Raw genomic sequence first — 20319 nt, 5'->3', positions numbered from 1 at the left:
CTGCCGATTCTCTGCCCTGAAAGCTTTCTCCAGTAGGGCAGGATATGGTGAGGCTGGGACACGTCATACACAATTAACTGGTCTGACAATTCATTTCCAACTTCTGCTGCGTGATTTAAACATCTTCTATTCCATTGCCTGCCTTTGTCCCGAGGCTCTGTGCCAACAGCCTCTGTTGGACCCCGGAGCTAGATTTGAGAAGCAGTTTGGGGAGGTATCTGGTTGATTCCATACAGAGTGCAGATCTTTGTCAGGGCCTTTACGGTGGGTAAAAGACTGCCCTCAGATCTGAAATGCCGGTGACCCTGGGTACATGACAAGTTTGTTTATTTGAGCCTTAAAGAAATAAGGCCCACCTGAATAGGAGATTCACTTCTTATGACTGTGTGGTTGTTGAGGGAGGGGCTACGGATAAATTTCCCCATTGCATTTCATTGGTAGTCTCTTCCTTCCATGCCTCATACTGAATTCCCTCCTAAGACTGCCTTTTGTTTGTTTGTTTGTTTGTTTATTTATTTGGCAGAGAGAGAGAGAGATCACAAGCAGAGAGGCAGGCAGAGATCCCGTTGTGGTGCTTGATCCCAGGACCCTGAGATCACGACCTGAGCCAAAGGCAGAGGCTTTAACCTACTGAGCCACCCAGGCGTCCCAAGTCTGCCTTTTCTTACACATTTTAGAGACATGAAGGGGAAATGGGACTCCATGGTCAGTGCGATGCAGATGTTGAGGATTTGTAGTCTTAGACAGTGGAGAAGAGGCAAGCCAGATTTGGTAAAGAAAAAGTACACTTTAGAGGGGAAGGAAGACACTTGGTCTAAGAAAAAAATATAATGATTTCCCCAAATATGATGTCCCTTCTAAAATTTTTTAATGTATCTTCTTCAGTTCTGGGGATAATAAGCAACCTTTTTGTTTTTTAAGATTTTATTTATTTATTTGACAGAGAGAGAGAAAGATCACAAGTAGGCAGAGAGGCAGGCAGAGAGAGAGGCAGAAGCAGGTGAGAGACCGATGCCACGCTCTATCCCAGGACTCTGAGATCATGATCTGAGCCGAAGGCACAGGCTTAACCCACTGAGCCACCCAGGTGCCCCTTATTTTTTTAAACAAAGATCTTGTTGTACAGTGTTGCTCAGACTGGTCTAGTAGCTGTTTGAGTGACGTGCTGGTTAGGGCCAAATCAACCTCTTCATTTGTTCTTTCTCTCTTAGTCACTTAACATGTTAAACTACTTGGCTACTTTCTGGCAATCTCACCATTTGACAACAAACTTACTTTGAACAATGGTTCTATCCCAGCACAAATTAGCATATGTCATGAAATTTTAGGTATGGGCCTTATTTTAAATATTCTGCTCTACTGACCTCATATAGGGACAATGACAGCCTTAATGGCCTGATTACGTGCCTTGATTTGGGGTTTGGTGTAGAAAATACTGTCTTTATTCATACAGTCCATGCTTAAGTTCAAGCAACCCTCTAGCTTAGGTTATAAGGCACCAGGGTTATGATCTCAGGGTATAATAAAGCTGGCATTGAGATTCCTTCTCAGCAGATCAGCAAAATTAGGTTAGGGACAGGAATACAAATTATATGAGATAAGTAAAGAATCCACAGGAGGTCTTCTATCTGCTCAGATTTCCCCTTGGAGAGGGAAGCCTAGAGATAGCATAGTTTCATGCTAATAAGAATAAACAAAGGGGGAACAGGCCAATTCACAGCTGATAAATTTTGAGGCAAGGGAAAACCCTCCTTAGCTGATAACAACACTAAAGAGTTGATTAGCCCCTAAATTACTCTGCCGAGTCTCTGCAGACCTGGCCCTGCAGTCTGCTTCCCTCTGAGAGAGTTTGTAACCTCCTCAATGTAATCTCCTTTCAGAAGACAAAATCTGGAATATACGATCAAGGAGGGAAAGAAGCTCCCCTTCCTCCCTAGGCAATAGAAAACAATGGGGCAGGGGCTTCTTGGGGAAAAGCAATGAGGAAAGCTGCCATCTGGGCTGCGGTTGGAGAATTAATGCTGCCATTTCTACAAAGCGCGCAGTTACGGGGTGCGGGGGGCGGTTGAGGCAACGAGGTATTACTACGTAGGAAAAGCTTTGAGGGCTAAGGACCACTGTATCAGGAGAAAAAGGAAAAGGAACTTTGGCTCAAATTTGTGGCTCAGGTTTCTCGATAGGCCAAGTTAAAAAAAAAAAATACAAGGAAACTGAACAGTTTGTTCAGTGAGAATGGTGAGATTGCCAGAAACTAAAGGGGAGAACGGCAGCGCGTGGTCTGGAAGATGACATATACCTGGTTTGAGAAAGACGGTAGGCATATCCTGTGCATGTGCGTGTAGGTGTAGTATGTGCGCATGTGCACGCAGGTGTAGTATGTGCGCATGTGCACGCAGGTGTAGTATGTGCGCATGTGCATTGGAGGAATGGTTGTTGGGGCGGGGGGAGATTGAGGGTTGGTTTTAGTCCCTCTGCTTCCCAAAGAACATATCCACTCTATGTAGGAAAGAAGACTGTTAATCTTCTCTGACAACCTCTATGAATTTCAGTCAGCCAAGACGAAAGCAAAAGGAAAATGGAGTCCGAGCAGCTCCTACTGACGACATACTATTTGCCTGTCGATGTACTAAGTACAATGTACTAAGTACCTACATTCTCTCGCTTAACCCTTTCAAAAACTCCTTTGTTCCTGGTTCATAGATGAAGCAATTGTGAAGTCACATAGGTCGAAGGTAGGGTGAAGAACCGACTCCAACACCTGCACTCTTCACAAATCTATCTGGCTCCTGTGGACATTCCCAGACAGCAGGTGGAACGAAGGAGGCAAGTGGGGAAACACATCCTAAAGCACAGAGCAAGTGGCCATCGAGGCCCAGCTAGGAACTAAGTCCCTTCTAAAAACTCAGGCCTAAATGCACGCCCCAACTGAGCGGCTACAAGGGACACCCATGTCATCACCGGAGAAGTAGTCACCAGCTGCCCCTCTTTATTCTCTGAAATGAAACTGTGCACAACAGGGGAAAGAACTACTTCTTAACCACGGGCCTACCGGGGTGGACTGTCCCAATCTTTCAGCAGGCTGTGACGTTTAGGATAAAGAGACACCGGGAGAACGGCTTCAAAGATGCTGGTTTCTTCACTATTTTTTTTCTCCCACCTGTGCTTTCATCAGAAGAGCTTGGGAAATGCCCCGCAACTTTTAGAATGTTTAGGTATTAAAACATTGCTTTAGAGCTCCCAATTCACAGGGCCGTATATACTGGGATGTGGCGAATCGTCATCTGGAGATGAGGAAAAGCGATGGAGGACAATGAACGTTATACAGGAGCTGGATGACCTTGCCTTTTTCCTGAATGATAACAATCTTGCAATTGTTTCAGGGAAAATAGGGAGCAAAAATCACTCGATCAGCACTCATACATTTTTCAATCAACCTAATCTAGGGGGATCAGATTTTCGGGGGCACCAGATAGCTATGTAATGTAGAAACCTGTGCTCTGGCACACACTTGTTGTCACGCTCAGCATTTCTTACCTCCTTCATTGTCCTTGCTGTCTGTGCAGAGAGTCTCCATGGCTACATCACACCCCGCTCCTCTCCACCCTGGCTGGCAAACACAATGCCAGCCGTTTTGGTCCAGTGTACATCTTCCGTTGCTGTTGCACAGCCCAGGACAACCCTCTGTCAAAGGAGACAAAGAAGGAAAACACAAGTGATTTGAGTATGGAACGTTTTTGCACCCAAAATAAACAGATAAGGGACACTTAGTGGGAACAGGCCTTTGTAAACAGCACAAATACTGTAATTGCACATGGATAGAAACAGCAACAGTCTCTAAGGAATCTAATTCTTATCCAAGTGGCATCTTTGATTGGCCTGACCCTTGAGACACCACTTACCTGCGCAGGACAGAAATATATAGAACGATCCACTAACTAGCCGCAGGCCAGACAAAATTAACTTAAATTTTTTTTTTTTTTTCCTTGAGCAAAGCAACAAGGTTGATTGTATGGTGTGAAAGAGCATCTCGGCGAGATAATTTCAGAATCCCTGGAATCGATTTTTAATCAGTTGCAGACATCACTGGCCGCTCATTAGGACATGCCTTCTTAAAGCACCTTGTTGCTTTAAAAAATTCCCTCTAAATTCAAAAGCGTGAAAGTGGCGATGAGGATGGGAACGATGTTAAAAAGAGAACGTTAATTTTATCTGGCCTCAGAGTTGCCGTACATTCATGTGAAATTACAGTGCATTAAGTAACTGCACAAAGTATAGGCCAGTCTTGATGACTATACTTTATGCCAAGAGTACATTCCTTTTCACAGAATAAGCAAAGCCCAGGAAATAGTGAAGCAGCTTAGCATCTATTCTAACAAACATCAGGATTCAGGCTGCATACGGATGGGACAGGACCGACAGGATTTCCAACTAAATGTAATAGCTGTGCATATCTGATTACTTAGGACGGACAAAATGAAATACCATAAGGACCACAATAAAACATTGATAGACTGAACAAAAACACGGTAGTGACGTGCTTCAAGACAGAGAGCGAAGAGTGATATTTTGTGACAATCTCCCTAAGGCTTTTATGCTGTTACCTTTATATCCTATCTTGTCTGCTTTTATGGGCAAGGAGGGAAAATTTGGGAAACGATTAAAATAATTTAATATATCCAAAATCTATAATTGTTTCAGTCTAACATGACATTAAAAAAAAAAAACAATTTTTGCCACTTCCTACTGATGATATCTGGCATGCAGCCAACATGGTCTGTTTATGAGGATGACACTCAGGTAGAGTTTGGTGTTCTAGTCTATGAGTGTGATGTGACACTGTCAGAAACAAGGATATAGATGCTCCAAAATGGTAAGAATAATTAGCTATTAATCAGATCTCTTTGGACAGAATTATTTATAATTTGATATAAAATGCCTATGAGCCAAAAATACTTGCTAGAGCGATGGGGGTTTGTTATCCCGCTTCTTGTAATCAGAATGCTACTCTTGTTTTGGTGACAAAATTTAAGGGAATGATCTGTTTAAAGATGTTTATTTTACGTCATTTTGAAAGAATTATTCATATATTGGCTTCCCCTCGTCCACTGTGGCTCTTGAAAGGAAAATATCTCAAAGAGACTTTCTGTCTCTTAAGATTAGAGCTAGGAGAAAGAAGACTATTTTGACGGTCTCTTGTGGTAGGGGAAAATGAAATTATACTTATGGATACCATCAGGTCAGGATAAGATTAATTTTGCTGCTTCTTTTCTCTCAATTACCATCTGTAGCTATGGATTTTCAATAGTTTTTCCTTCTGGATGTTTTTGTTTGGTTTTTCACGAAAAAGGACGATTTAATCACCCCCCCCTGACAAAGAGGCATAGCAGCTGGATGCACGGACACGAGAGTTATTATACGAAAGCCTGGATATTGCCATGAATATTTTCATATTCTAATGAAAAGCACAAACAAGGAATAGAAAATAGGTAATCTGAGGAGAAAGGGAGAGGGACTTTTCTCTTCTGAAAAAACATTTTCCCACCTATTTCTACGAGAACTGAAGAGACGAGAATCTGCTGTTTTCTGCTGAGCAATGTCATCATTTCTGTTTTGCAGAGTGCATGGTAATTTTGTCGTTTTTCAGAAAAGAACAGAATGGAAATTAGGATATCCCATATATTTTGAAACATTTAGAAGTAGCCAAAGAAGTTTCCACATAAGGATAAGTGAGACTTCTCTCAACATATATTAACCAGAATCTTCTTTAGATTGACAATTTCTTATTCTGTGATAAGAGAGGGAGCACTGGTGATTCTTCAAGAGAGAATTTACAGCTCATTAGCTGAATTGCCAACAATGAAGATCTTAAGGCAGAAAAATAAAATAAAGTAAAATAAACAAAAAACAGCAAATGTACTGTTATCTTCAGTTTTTGGTTCCAGTGAAAACTAATGCTTTTACATAGGAATGAAATTGGTGATAACCCAAAATTATAAAAATGAGACACGGACATTGAAGTCTCGATACTTTAAATCCAAGGCATTTCACATAATGTAAGCCTGATTTATAATTTACAAAAATATGCATGAGAAACAGTCTATTTTCAAACCTAGAACAGTCTTATACACGGTTATATAGAGATATATAGGTAGATATGTCAACAAAGAGCGAGTATACAGTACCTTTAACTATCTTATCCAAATAGTGAGCTTGAGAAATTAAAAAGGAAAAAAGAACAGACAGACATTTCAGAAGTGTCACATGGGACAAGGAAATTTTCAGAATTTACATGCAAATCGAGTAGCCGCAGTGGACAGGAGACTCACATCACACGACAGAGATGCACTTCGTTATCTTCTAAAATGGCAATATATTCACGTTTCAGTAAATGTGGTCATGATTCCAGGAAATACTCAGCATTTTCAAGAGAAGTGCACAGGGCAACTGACACTACCTTTCACAGATTATCTGGAACGTACCTGCCCGAATCCTGCAGATTATACTTTAATAGCCAAGTGGGACAAATGGAATCAATTCTTTTTACTAAAGAAGTAGGGAAATTTACAACGATGAGAGTTACAAATACACAAACTTTTTCTGGCGGGGGATGTAGAAAATCGTGCTAATTTTTAAAGTTTCGCTTTTAAGGAAGTAGTTTTGTAAGGGTTGCGTGGTTGAGGGCAAAAAGGACAACACGGAGGCTGTGGAGGGACCGTGTTTGCGTGTTCTGATGCTGTCTTTCTTCAGCCCGAGAGAGAAACCCACCAAAACCCTGCTGCCCTCCCCTTCTGTCTTGAGTCACTTGTGTATTTACCTATTTATCAAACTTTAACGTCTAGTAAATAAGCAAAAAAGGGAAGTAATTAAGAATCTTGGAGTAGATGGAGCAAATTTAATATACTATAAAAAGGTATGTATAAATTCTATAGAGAACGATTATCCAGGAGCCCTTGACTATACCTCTGCTGGACAGTGGCGTATTGCATAGGTAATCTGTGATGAAATACAGACTCTCCTAAGATCCTGTTTCTTTTCAGGATTCGTCCTGGAGCAGCCACATTTCTCACAACGGTTCCTTAGGAACAGCCAGGATTAAGACCAAAGTCTCTTCCTGTACCTGTCCATTTAATCTTTCATGAGGTTACAAGCAGGCTATACCTTTTCTCTCGAACAGAGGCATCCATACCTCTCTCCCCTCGCTCAGTGCAGAGATGTTAATATATTCTTAATAAGCCTGAAATCTTCTTGCTTTGTCAAAACTCATACATCTTTAATGATCTAAAATTGCTTTTCAAAGATGCTTATGTTAATGATTTTTCATTACTGACACATGCAAGTGATAGCCGAACTCATAACAGAATGATTTAAACTTGAACTTGCACTTTAGCCACTCAGGTCTGCTAGTTCTGTCAGGTGCATAAACAAAATCATAAAACCTTCTGACACATCTGTACTGTGGATATAAAAGGCTTCTTCATGTTGCCACAGGATTCCGTTAGAGGCTCCTGAATTGCATTTAAACGTAAGTGTTTACAACTAATTGACAATATATTGCAGGGGAAATTAAGGTGAAGAAGAAACACTCTTAGGTACGGCTCTGAAATGAGAACTTAATGAAAATAACTATTTTCAAACGTTAAAATAAAAATATACTATGGTTTAACATCATGCATGCAATTTCTCAGTAATCCCTTATGAACATTTTATAAACTAGTAGAGATTCTTAATAGCTCAAGTTGATGACCTAAACATAAACAGAATGCCTTATTTAAAAAGGAGTTTCTGATCCAGACAGGGTAGTGTTTTTGAAGGAATTCTTAATTCATAAAAATTAATCACACTGATCATAGTTGGAGAGCCTTTTTCTTTAACTTTGGGTCCACTTCAGTTAACACAACCAAAATAAGGAATGCAATTAATTTTGATCTGGGTTTAAGGAGGAATGGATTATTTCTAATCCAGCCCATTCTGTTATCTTAGCAAACAGAATCAATTACGCAAAACAGTGGCCTGATTACAGGTAAAGGTAGGTTTGTCATTGGGTCAGAAGAAAAACAAAAATGGAGATGAAATTAGCAAATATACTTAAAATAGATAGCAGGTCAACATTTATATAACACTTTAAATATTAAAAATATTGAACACAAATATTGCAAACATTTAAAACCAACCGGAAGAACAGGATCTGTACTGAGAAAGAGATACCAAAATTTTTGCATTTTATATCATAGGGAGTAACTGTAAGGCTGATAGTTCCTTCCTTCCTTCCTTTCTTCCATCCTTCCCTCTCTCTTTCTTTCTTATTTTTTTTTTGAGGCTAACTGTTTTAAACCAAGACAGAAAGGGGTCAAAAAACACCATGTATATTTTGTCCTCGAAGATTAAAATTTCAGATAATACCACAAAAGCCTTGTTCTAGATGATAAAGATGCTAAAAGGAGATGTCTATAGATGAGGTTCAAATAATTATTAAGAATAATAATTGCAACAATAAAAACATCATTATATAAGCCACTAGAGGAAATTATCAGAAAAATGCAGGCATGTTGCAAGAAGCCATTAGGAACAATAATCGTAAAAATAATACAGTATATTTAAAAATTAATATACCTAACAATGGCTGAAATGCACATTAAGTTGCAAAAAAACTTCTTTGAAAACTAATGAGTGTGCTCTGACACTAAAACAAGGTCCTTCCTATTAGACCTACTCACCAAAACTTTTAAATTTGCTTTATAGAAGAAAACTCTTATAAACATCAGTGCTAGACATATAAAATGGAACCCCTTAAAAAAAACTATTCTCCAATAAAATGTATTCATAAAACACTTTCCCTGGAATTTGAATTCTTCATCTTTTAAAAAGACCCACGTGGGACACAGGGGTGGGGGGTGGGGGATGGGGGCATGTCAGTATTACCGTATGTCCTGTAAGAGAGTGATTCTTAATCCTTCTGGAGTCTCACATCTCTGAGAAAAGTGGTGAGAGCTAAGGACTCCCCCCGCCACCACCACCCGCAGGACGCAATGCAGGTGTGTTCACAGAATCGAAATGCTGTCTGTGGTTTCAGTTCTTCCATGGGTTCTGGTCCTATAAATTGCAGACTGTGAGCACCAGGCTGATGTATTAATGATCCCCAGATTTCTAGCTCTGGTCCAGGTCCAAACCAGATTCAGAAGAATGCAGGGGATGCGCCTAAAGTATTCCCATCCCGCTCTGCTCCCTGAAAATAACAATAAAGGCTTACTTTGTGTCAGATACTACTCTGAACCCTCTCTAGCAGGCTCCCACTTAATCCTCCCCACAAAGCTGATATAAATACAGATGATACAGTGAATACAGACAGAGAGACTGAGGAGGGAGAAACAGTGTATGCAAGGGCACTGACTCGGTCATGACGCCTCTTCTTGCTCGGAGCTACTTTGGAATTATTTTTGATCTAACACAAATTTAAGTAGATAGCTACAAAGCCAGAAGATGGTTCTACTGTCATCTTAGATGTCTTCTACATGGCTTCCTTGGGAAATGGCCAGGTGGGTCTAACTTAAATTGCAGAATGCAGGTGAGTGTCTTTTAAATGTCAGAGCTAATTCTTGGTCTGTATCTTCTCTCTTCCAAAATACATTCAGACACACAGTCATCTCTAGAACCTAACGGATGAAATGACTGCTCGGGTTTCTGGCCCATGCGTTTGGAAGTCCATGGTCTACTTGCTGGTTCAGGTGGGCAAAGATTTGGTGCAGCTGTCGATGGGGAAGAAAGTTTGGGTCATCAAGAATATTTTTATCATAGGAATAGCCCAGAGACCTCCTGTATCACCCAAGCAAATGGGAAGTACTGTTCCTTTTCACACACTCCCCTCTAAATGTTTCTTTTTAAAAAGAATTATTTCTTTTTTCAAAGCCTCTAATGCCCTTTATTCCCCTCTGTGTTTTAGGGAAGACGGGGGGAGATGGACACAAACTATTGTACTCTCATTTGTACCCTGTAGTAAGGATCTGGAGCCCTGTAGGTAGGACCTTGGTCATATTTAATCTTGAACAGTTTTTAATTCCTAATGTGTACTCTAGAAAGGAAGAGTAACTTTTTGGAAAGTCTACCTACATATTGTTGGCTCATCTGCTGATCTATCAAAATTATGGGCACCCACCTCCCTCCATGTCCTTTAGTTATCGGACTCTTTCCTTTTTTCTCACCGAGTCCTTGTCATGGAAGAAGTCTAGGAGCATGAACACTAGGGTCATTGTGAAAGGAGAAGACAGGAATCACGAACTAGCTGTGACCAGTTCAATAAGAGATTCTGTAAAAGTCCAAGGCTTTCATGATATAGAGAAATATGACTCTGAAGGTGTGAATTGTCTCCATGAGAAATGTAAACTCCAAGGCCATGCTAATCCCATGCTAATCCCACTGCCTGGCTCATAAGGGAGTCTTAATATCTGCTGAATAAAATGATGAAATGTCCTTATTACATGTGTTTGGAGCTTTTGAAGAAACTCTATGAATAACACAGAGGCTGCTTTTCATAAGCACATGTCAGCAATACCTTGTTTCCAAAATCCTTCTGCTCTCTTTCAAGCATCTGTTCCTCTCCCCTCTTTCAACCCATCCATCCTAACTACATACAATAGTATTAACAATAACTACCATTTACTGTTCTAAGTGCTGAAAACTTTGCTAAACGTTTTACATGAGAAGGCTTAACTTTCACCACCTTATGGAGTAATAGGCACTTTTGTTAACTTCCCCAGTTCACAAATGAAGAAAGGGAGGTAGTGGGATAACTTTTGGTCAAAATGCTAGGAAGTAGCAAAGCCAAAATGCCAACCAGGTAGTCTGTGGCCAAAGTCCATGCACTTAATAAATCAGCTATAGCTATAGTCATAACTCAGAAGAATCAGAACTTGTACCTATGTAAGGTAGACCAGAAGCATCATCTGTTTTTGGAATGGCTGATAAATTTACTTGAGTGCATGAAAAAATAAGATGAAAAAAATATATAGAAATCCTTAATTCAACTTTGACAATTAAAGGGAGAAACTAGGAAGTAAGATTAAAATCCAAACTCATTTAAAATATTAATCTATCAACACAGCTTCACAAATATGAGAGTGCCTTATGTAGACTAAAGAAAACTTTATGATAAGATCTGCTGTAACCGGGTGTGTCCTGGTGGCTCAGTCGGTTAAGAGGCTGCCTTGGGCTCAGGTCATGATCCCAGGGTCCTGGGATGGAGCCCCGCATCAGGCTCCCTGCTCAGTGGGGAGCCTGCTTCTCTCTCTGCCTGCCAATCCCCCCGCTTGTGCTCTTTCTCTCTCTGACAAACAAATAAATAAAATCTTAAAAAAAAAAAAAAGAATTGCTGTAACCTGTTTTCAAAACTCAAAGTTTGGAAAACCAATAGGCAAGATATTAAAACTGAGAGGGGAAAACCAAGAAAAAATTAAAACAAGCAAGTTTGAAAAATAAAAGAACAGAAGTAGTTTCATTAAGGCATAAATTCCGCATAAGAAAAGTCTTTTGAGTGGTAGTCCCAAAGAAGTTTGCTCATTTAAAGAAGAGGTCAGAGGAGGATATATATCTGCTTTGGGGGAAGAAATGGGATATTTGGAGGTCTACACAGATAGAATGGAATCAATGCCAGATTTGCTTTCCTTTTAGTGTCAAAAAAAAATTCTTAAAAACACAAAGAAGAAACAAGGCCAAACCAAGTTTGTTGTATATCCATTAGACAGCTCACAAGGGAAAAATACAAATAGTTTGTGTATACATAGTTGCTGGTGTATATCGTTATGAACTATTCTATTCGCATTGTTTCTACCGTCGACAATATGATTGGTTGGAGCATGTTAAATAGTACAGTATTTTCACTGGGCCACTGAGTTCATGCCTACGTAGAGCCTAGACGCAGGCAAATAGCATGAAATCCAGAAGCTGGAAATGTTTCTCAGTTTAATTACAACAATAAAATCTTAGGGACCTGTCTTCAAGAGAGGATAATTCAATCAGATGAGTACATAATAAAACACAGACATATTCTTTACTATGGCGATTACCGCAACGTCCTTGGAATCGAGGACAAATTTTTATTTAGCAGTGTGTGTTTCCTTATACTTTATAACCCAGACTTAAAAAATGATTCACATTAGTATCTCATTAAAGTTGTAAGTAGGTATCATTCTTAGATTATTCACTACCAGTTCCTGGAGGATGACAGGAAAGCAACAGTCTGCAAATAAGTACATATTAAATCCATTTATTCCAATCAGTAACTGTTCAAATCAGTGTGCACGCCGCACACCCATTGATTTGATGTTCCTTAATTGGTACACACTGTCAATTACTGAATGCCTTGTCATAAAGGATTATGGCAGTGATCTAATTTTAAATGCCATAAAACAATTTACTTGGACCCCCCACATTAGGTTCTCCCTCCCCATAAGAATTCTTATTCTAAGATTAGAATAAAACATCTCAAATATTTTATCCTGTTTGGAAGAGTCACTGAATTTGAATTTTAACAACTAGAAAGTGAGGAAAACTGTCTGTGCGAGTGTGCGTGTGCTCACTTGTGTGCACGTGTTTTTGGAAGGAATTTTGCTCCCCTAACATGGGCAATACATTTTTGAAAACCTGTTTCGATCACACTTTTTTTTTTTGAAAATTTACATATTCTATTCCTTTTTATAGATGGGAAATTTGGTGAACAAATTATCTGTACAAAAACATTGCTTCTTACAGGTGCCCTACCCCAGCAAAATACTGGATTGCAGTTTGGAACACTACCCTACGACATTGCAAGGAAGTGAAAAAATATTTTCTTGATTTATGTCAGTCCAGAAAAAAAGAGACTTCATGGAAAAAGTGCTATGAGATAAACCGCATTTCATCAAGTCAGCATTGCTGGGAAAGGGCCATTATAACCTGCAAAGCTTTGTAAAGATAACCGATAGAAAAATATTTGGTATTCTCCCCTCAGTTTAGAATTCCACGCCTCACGATGGACGACATGCACATAATGGAAGGAGCCACGGAACACTCAGAATGCAGACAGCGTGCTGACTCCCTGACTTTGGCATGTACACAGTCTACGCAAAGAGATGTGTGCTGTTCTGCGTGTGATACAGGTGCTCTGTGGTCTTTGCACGTAGTGTGATTTCATCCGCCGATCACACACCTACACCTGTCGGTAGTGCACATCTCCTTTAGATCTGCACTCTTGACATAGGCAAAACCACATTCACTTAGGATTTCCTAGATTAAAAATCATCCAGTCCGTTTTGGCACCCTGATTTGGGAACTAAACTATCCGGAGGCGGCTCTTAACATTAACAGATAAAAACTGTAACACAAGCATTTTTTACATTAATGAATATTCGGATCTTTACATTGATACGATGAACTTGGTTATGACTGTGATTAAAGTGATGTCTGTATAACACTAACAAGACTAGTGGGCAGGAAGCCATAACAATATAGGAACAATATGGCTTATGGGACGCCATAACAATAACCTACGGATCTGATCACTATCAGTGGGTAGCATTTCTGGGCTGCCGTCATTGCTTTTGCCTCTGTGTAAAATTTAATATTTAAGAAAAATTTCTAGAATAAGACTTGTAAGTAATTATGTAAGATATACTGGGTCTTCCTCTTACTAGTTTTCTCGAATATGCCAGGGAAGACCATAAACAGAACCGAACAATCTTTAACTCACCTAAGATAAACTGTAAGTTGTTTTGGGAAAAATAATAAATCACTGGCTCTTTTCAAAGGCAAATTATGCAGAGAGTAATTTTTCTTTATTTGTGGGTGAGAGAAGAGTCTGTGCAGATGTTTACCTCTTGCATTTTGGGCACTTACTTTGCTGCTACTAATTACCTGTCTTCTATACACTGTTTTTCACCGGTCAATGTCCATACATGGTATGTGGCCTACTAATTTCAGCTGAGAAAAAAACTGGAGGCAAGTCTAAATTTTGGAAGGCGGTATATGGCGTTTTCAATAGTTTACGATTTTCTTAAATCTTTCACAGTACCAATAAATTTCCCTTAAGTCATTTTTTTTTTTTTTTTTGCTGCAATTGTTACTTCTATTTTGGCAAACCACGGGTCCTGTTATCAGCTACAATTTAAATTTTGCTGAATAAATAAAATGTATTACTGAGACATCAACGACATTATTACTGCAGCAGTTTCTACAAAAATTCAATCTTTTTTGACAGGTTCAAAGATATTAATTTCTCTTTATCATGGAAGAAAATTAATTTTTGCCTACTCCCCTATACACATACGTGCAAAAACAGTTTAAAGGAGACAGCATAGTCTGGCTCTCAAGAGTATGGTATTGGGAATGGCTCCTGTGGGTTTTGGCTCTTACCAGCTGGGCAACCATAAAAAAATTAGGTAACTTCTCTGAGTCTGGGTTCCTCCAACGGAGGTTTAATTTTACTTATTTATTTATTTACAAAGGTTTTTACTTATTTATTAGAGAGAGAGAGCCACCCCTGTGCTTGTGAGCAGGGAAGAGGGAGAGAGAATCCTTAAGCAGAGCAGGGAGCCTGGTGTGGGTCTCAATCTCATGACCCAGAGATCATGATCTGAGCAGAAATCAAGAGTTGGCTGCTCAACCAACTGAGCCACCCAGGTGCCCCTCAGTGGAGATTTTAAGAGATTCTATCTGCTGAGGTTGTGAGGATTAAATAAGAGTTGTATGCTGGGAACACTGCATTGTGCCTTAGGGCATAGTAAACACTCAATAAATACTAAGTAGTATTAATTAATCTTATTAATAAGAGAGTTTAGAAAGGACCTATGCAGGAAGTAATTGGCATCATTTAAGAGACTCCAAAGAATGAAAGAAATCTCACTTTAATTGAAGGAGTTGGGAATTGCCAGTCGCTTTTCTCTTCAAAGTCATGAGGCCCACTCCACCCCAATAATGTCAAGATAAGCCTCCTTATTCTCTGCCTCCTCCACATCGTCTCCCTTTCATGGGAACATTCTTTATGTGAACTGGCTAATTCCCAGAGTGGGCATTAACTCCACTCTCATATCAGAAGTTTTCTTCTTTTTTGTCTCCCATAAACCCTCAGCTGGTGTAGATGCACACTTTCCAGTCAAAATGTGACTCAGCTTTTCGGAATAAACACACCCCAACTTGTCCTTCTAGACTGTGTGTTCCCTCATTAGTAACTGTACTTAAGCAAGGCAAGTCCCTATGTCCTAATGGCGTATAGATATCTTTATAAATATCTATAAATACAAGTCTCTTTTTATAGGAACTACTTGGAAAGGAAGACACGTAAATACCCTATTTTACATGCATTTCTCTATCCTTACATTGCAACTTTGCAGACAATTTTTCATTTTGCTCTTCATTATCAAGTGTACTGAGCAGATATGATGGAATATATGTTGCTGACTTTTTGTAGCAGAATGCTGTTAAGTCTGGGGGTCACCATTGCTAAGCACAGGAGGAAACCCACTGTCCGCTGAGCCGGTTAACAGCTTGTGGTCGTTCCTGTGGGTGACATGCGGACACATGAAATCCATGCAATCATAGCAGACACACACATAGGCTTGCATTTCGTGGTTTGTACCTATACTGATCACAGTTCAGAGGACAATGCTTTTGGGGGCAGGTATGTGTCATCTTACAGATACCTGTTTTTTTAATGGCAGGTATATGGTGAATTTTTTTTTCTCCACACACATCAATGCATTTGGAGTGGGTTACTCACATGCATAATAATCACTCCTGGGGACTCATCTTAAAAGCCAAGAGTTGGGAGTGTATGTGAAAAGCATTATTTTACCCTTCATTGTTCATGGGGGGACTAATTAATGAATACCTAATGCCATTAATTCACAATTAGATCACTTACGTGTAACCACATGCTTTCTATGCATACATATATAAATATTAATTTTGAATAGAATGATAATTATTCAGCACCATAACAATTAAACAGCTGTAACCTGTCTCATGTGTTAAGTGACGGAGCTGCAGGCAAGCTCCGTAAGCAGATGGTCTTACCCACCCATGCTCAATGTTAAAGACTTTTTAAAAAAAGAGGTGTTGACAAAACAGAACAAGTAGGCATAGTTCTAATGCAAATCGGCCAATTTGCAATGTAGATTACCCTAAAAACTAATTTGGTGTACAGAAAAAATTAAGCTTTGTTGTTAAAGGAAGACATTATATTACATTTGGATATAGTAGATTCCCCACCAACATAATTATTTGCTAATTTCATTCAACCAACAGAGTTTAATGGAAAAGCAGCTGGCAAAGTATTCATATTTATGGACTTCCTTTGACTGCTCCTTAATTTATCCAAGGCACATGTCGGCTAAACCCTAGGAATAATAGCCATATTTCAGACAGCTGTTTCCCAGCTTCACTGAAGAGGCACTCAAACAGGAGAGGGTCAATGAACCCATCATGAAGAAGAGCAATAGAAAAAATTGGCTCCAGTCACACCATAATCTGTGAATATAATATGTTAAATATGAAAAGGGAGAAGAGGCGTGGCTTCTGTGTGGACTCACACCATAAACACACTTGTATTTGAAAAAACTGGGGGGTGGAAAGGAACTGTTTTAAGATGGAAAAAGGCTATTTTCAATTTGTCATATTCAAGAAATGACAGAAAAATTCTGCCATTGTAAGGATATTAATGTGCCATTGCGGGAAGGAATCATAGCTCTTAAAATTGTGGGCTTCATTCTTCCACCCTTACATCAAAGGGGATGCAAAGTTCTGACTTTATCTTTACTCCACTGCGGTAGGAAGGTCCTCTACATAGAATGAAAAGGACTGAAGAGTTGCGTGAACACCTCACTAGCTGGCTGGCTCTCCGCAGTTGCCTGGCTTGGTTTTAAGGAGAATGGACGTATTTATAACCTGACGCTCCTTAGTCTTTCTCTTCCTCGCTACCACTGTAAAATAGCTGACCACGTACTACTTTGCACCAGTTTCGCTCCCAAATGCCTTGGACCCAAATCCCTCAATAAAAGCCTTCTGATGAACTTGGCAAGAATTGAAAGGAGAGTTTTCCATCTTTATTTCTAGTTAAATTGTATATCCTGTCAACTGAGCTTTAAAACCTCCCTATAGTAGATTTTGGTGCAAATTCAGGTCTTAGATGGTTTTTAAGAGATGCAGATCAATGAGGTGTTCCAAATGGAAAAAGATACTATAGTATATTAGTAAAGGAACACAATGGCAGGCGGTTAACAAAACAGTATGATATAAATTTGACATATGACTGGCTTTTCTTCAGATATCATGTCTCTCCATAAACTTTTAAAAGACAATTTAGGGGGTTGGTTGAGGGTTTGGTTGAGTGTCGACTCTTGGTTTGGGCTCAGGTCATGATCTCAGGGTCATGAGATCAAGCCTCGCATCCAGGCTCTGTGCTCAGTGGGGAGTCTGCTTGAATTTCTCTCTCTCCCTCTCCCTCTGCCCCTCCTGCTTCTGTTTTCTCTCTTTCTCTTTAAAATAAATAAATTAAAAAAAAATTAAATTGACAAGATGAGAAATGAGATTTTAAAAAAGCAGAAGGGAATTCCTAGGTATGGGTATATTCATACTTAAAAAATCTGTTATGGCATATAACATTTTAATTCAGACTAACAGATTCAAAAATTCCCCTGGCATAATAATTATAATGGATAAATTATTTCTCCAAGATGCAGAGCACCTACACAGTAAATTATTTGATGAGACTTAAAAAAAAAAAACTAGCTAGAAAACCAGTAAGTTCACTTGAAAAATAAACACAAGACCGTAAGAAAGGAAGAAATCAGGTTGATCAGTTCTAAAGAAATCAGGCATATTTCAATAATACCTAAGTGATCATAAAACAACAGAAACAATCAGCATTTTCTTATATACTGCTGCAATTTAAGAAACATGACAGTGGATTTAATCCTCCATTTTTCCCCTGAACATATTGCCTTGATAGCCGGTTACAGTGAGAGACAAGCAGGAATCAACTTAATTTATAGCAGCTGTTGAGACCCACGATCTATCACAAGAGGTAGATTGGGGGGAAATCTGTACACAAATAATGACCATAGCATAGAATTCATTATTATATGACTCTAAAGTATGTGAAGCCTATTTTTTCTAAAGAACTCAGGATTCTCATCTTTGTAAGGCCATGTGTAAATCATCTGTATGGAAAGATACATGTTAAATCCAAATACATTCACCCACAAAACAATTACTCCATTCAGAACTGAGTTTTAGAAATTAAAAAAAAAAAAAAAAGTCCCTTTCCTGAAGTATAGAACACATTTAACATTTCCTGAAAGCGGATAACCATCAGCGAGGTTTTACGTCTTGCGGATGTCGCTAGGTTGCTGCTTCTCATCTCTGGGGATAAATTACAGCATGAAAGATGGGACAGAGCACAAGGGGGACTCAAATGCTGATGTCAACACTAAAAGTTGTTTATGTCTACAACAGTTACTCCTGTTCTTAGGGGTAAAGAAACTGAAGTCTGGGGAAATAAATCATCAAGATGATGAGAGAACATTGATCAAAGTGGTCCCTGGGACTATGATTTCACTGATGGTCACACAACAAATCAGGTGCAAGAGTTATATGAAGATTCGAATCCAAATCTTCTTGAGGATGTGTCAGACTGAAGAATGTAATTCAAAGGGAGCTCTTGAGATCTCATGAGACCTACGTAGGCAGGTTAACAGAATGAGGATGGGATGCTACGAAGTTAAAGCTGCAAGGCGCTTCCCACAACTTGGTAGAAGAGTCAAATTTTAACAACTCTGAAGATTTATAGGATACAGGTTGCTAAAGTGAGTAGAAATGAAGAGTGATGCAAAAACCTTCACACGCAGTACAGAAGACAAAACTGTGACAGAAACACGGTCAAACTTATTAAAGTTTCAAATTTCAACCACTAAATTCACTTTTTTTTTTTTTTAAATATTTGTTTATTTTAGAGACAGAGAGAAAGAGCACACATGCATGCGTTAGTTGGGGGAAGGGCAGAGGGAGAGCGAGAGAATCTCAAGCAGACTCCCAGCTGAGTGTGGGCCTGATGCAGGGCTCAATCTCACGACCCTAGGATCATGACCCGAGCTGAAATCAAGAGTCGGAGAATCAACTGACTGAACCACCCAGGCGACCCCGTAAACTCATTTCTGCTGGTTGATGACTCCTAAAACCTAAGTGTGGAGTGAAAGACTCCTTCAGTCCCAAGCACTGAGCTGTCCCTGCTGCAGGTGCTGGCTGCCCCACACCAAACCCACAACGTCCTGTCCTTTTAGGCTGAACTCGGTGCACGTAAAGAAAACAAACTCCTGCAACTGACACAGTGCAGAGAAAAACCACCCAAAGCCTACGGCAATTAAAATATCAAAACAGGTGCCTGGGTGGCTCAGTGGGTTAGGCATCTGTCTTTGGCTCAGGGCATGATCCTAGGGTCGTGGGATAGAGACCTGCATCAGGCTCCCTGCTCAGCGGGGAGCCTGTTTCTCCCTCTCTCTCTCTGCCCCTCCCCTCTGCTTGTGGGCCTGCTCTCAGTCAAATCAATAAAAAAACAAATCTTCAAAAAAAAAAAATATCAAACCATCTATCATACTGTCACCAAGACGTCCTTCTTCATCAAAATGAAGCAAAATGCAGTATTGTTGAATTAACTAGTAAAATAAGCATTATCTCTGTGATAGTTTTAAGAAGACTGAAACTGAGTAGAGAGAGCATTGACAACCCACTAGGGCCTCCCCCATTCGGAAAGGTCAAGTTTTGCCTCTTCGGAAGAGAGAAGAGGGCCTCATTTAAAAGAAAAAAAAAAAGATCTCCAGGAGCACTGGGCTGGCTCTGTTCTGTGGAGCACACGACTCTTGGTCTCAGGGCTGTGAGTTCAAGCCCCACACTTGGTGTAGAGATTGCTTAAAAAAAAAAAAAATTTAAAAAAAACCAGCCCATTCTGAGGGGATTACAGATTTAGATTACCACATCTAAACTGGGAACTGAATGCATAAGAAAATGAAACAGGAAAATGAAAAAGCAACCTTGGGAGGCCTCCATTGGGCACTAATTTATCTCAAAGGGAAAAACAGACATCTAAAAATCAGCCTGGTTCTCAGATCATGGGTGATACACAATGAGCTCTGAGGGGGCTTTCAAGGTTCTCCCAGAAACTGCTATTCTCTTTGTCACATTAAATTACTTAGAGTCACTGGGCCTGCAGAGCAGAGAGGCTCTTAAGAACTTGTCTTTCTTGCCTGCCCCATGGGAGGCTTTTTGGCCTCTCTGGATTTTTATTGCTAACCAAGTCAGTTT

General features: G+C 39.7%; 1 protein-coding gene across 5 annotated transcripts in view; it reads right to left on the bottom strand.

Annotated features, from left to right (window-relative positions):
* Nucleotides 1-20319, bottom strand: part of TENM3 (teneurin transmembrane protein 3) — a 592885-nt gene that overhangs the window by 70427 nt on the left and 502139 nt on the right. For 2 of the 5 annotated variants that reach the window (XM_032869853.1, XM_032869858.1), the window contains 3 exons: nt 6183-6209; nt 4602-4622; nt 3535-3681 (listed from right to left, as the gene is read on the bottom strand). In XM_032869853.1, the coding sequence (XP_032725744.1) occupies nt 3535-3681; nt 4602-4622; nt 6183-6209 (195 nt within the window). The remainder of the gene's footprint in view (nt 1-3534; nt 3682-4601; nt 4623-6182; nt 6210-20319) is intronic. The other 3 variants (XM_032869855.1, XM_032869856.1, XM_032869854.1) reach the window with 2 other exon arrangements.

The sequence above is a fragment of the Lontra canadensis genome, unplaced genomic scaffold (genome assembly GCF_010015895.1).
Source record: "Lontra canadensis isolate GAN:19392208 unplaced genomic scaffold, GSC_riverotter_1.0 scaffold39, whole genome shotgun sequence".
Classification (NCBI taxonomy): domain Eukaryota; kingdom Metazoa; phylum Chordata; class Mammalia; order Carnivora; family Mustelidae; genus Lontra; species Lontra canadensis.
This window is presented reverse-complemented; position numbering and strand designations above follow the sequence as displayed.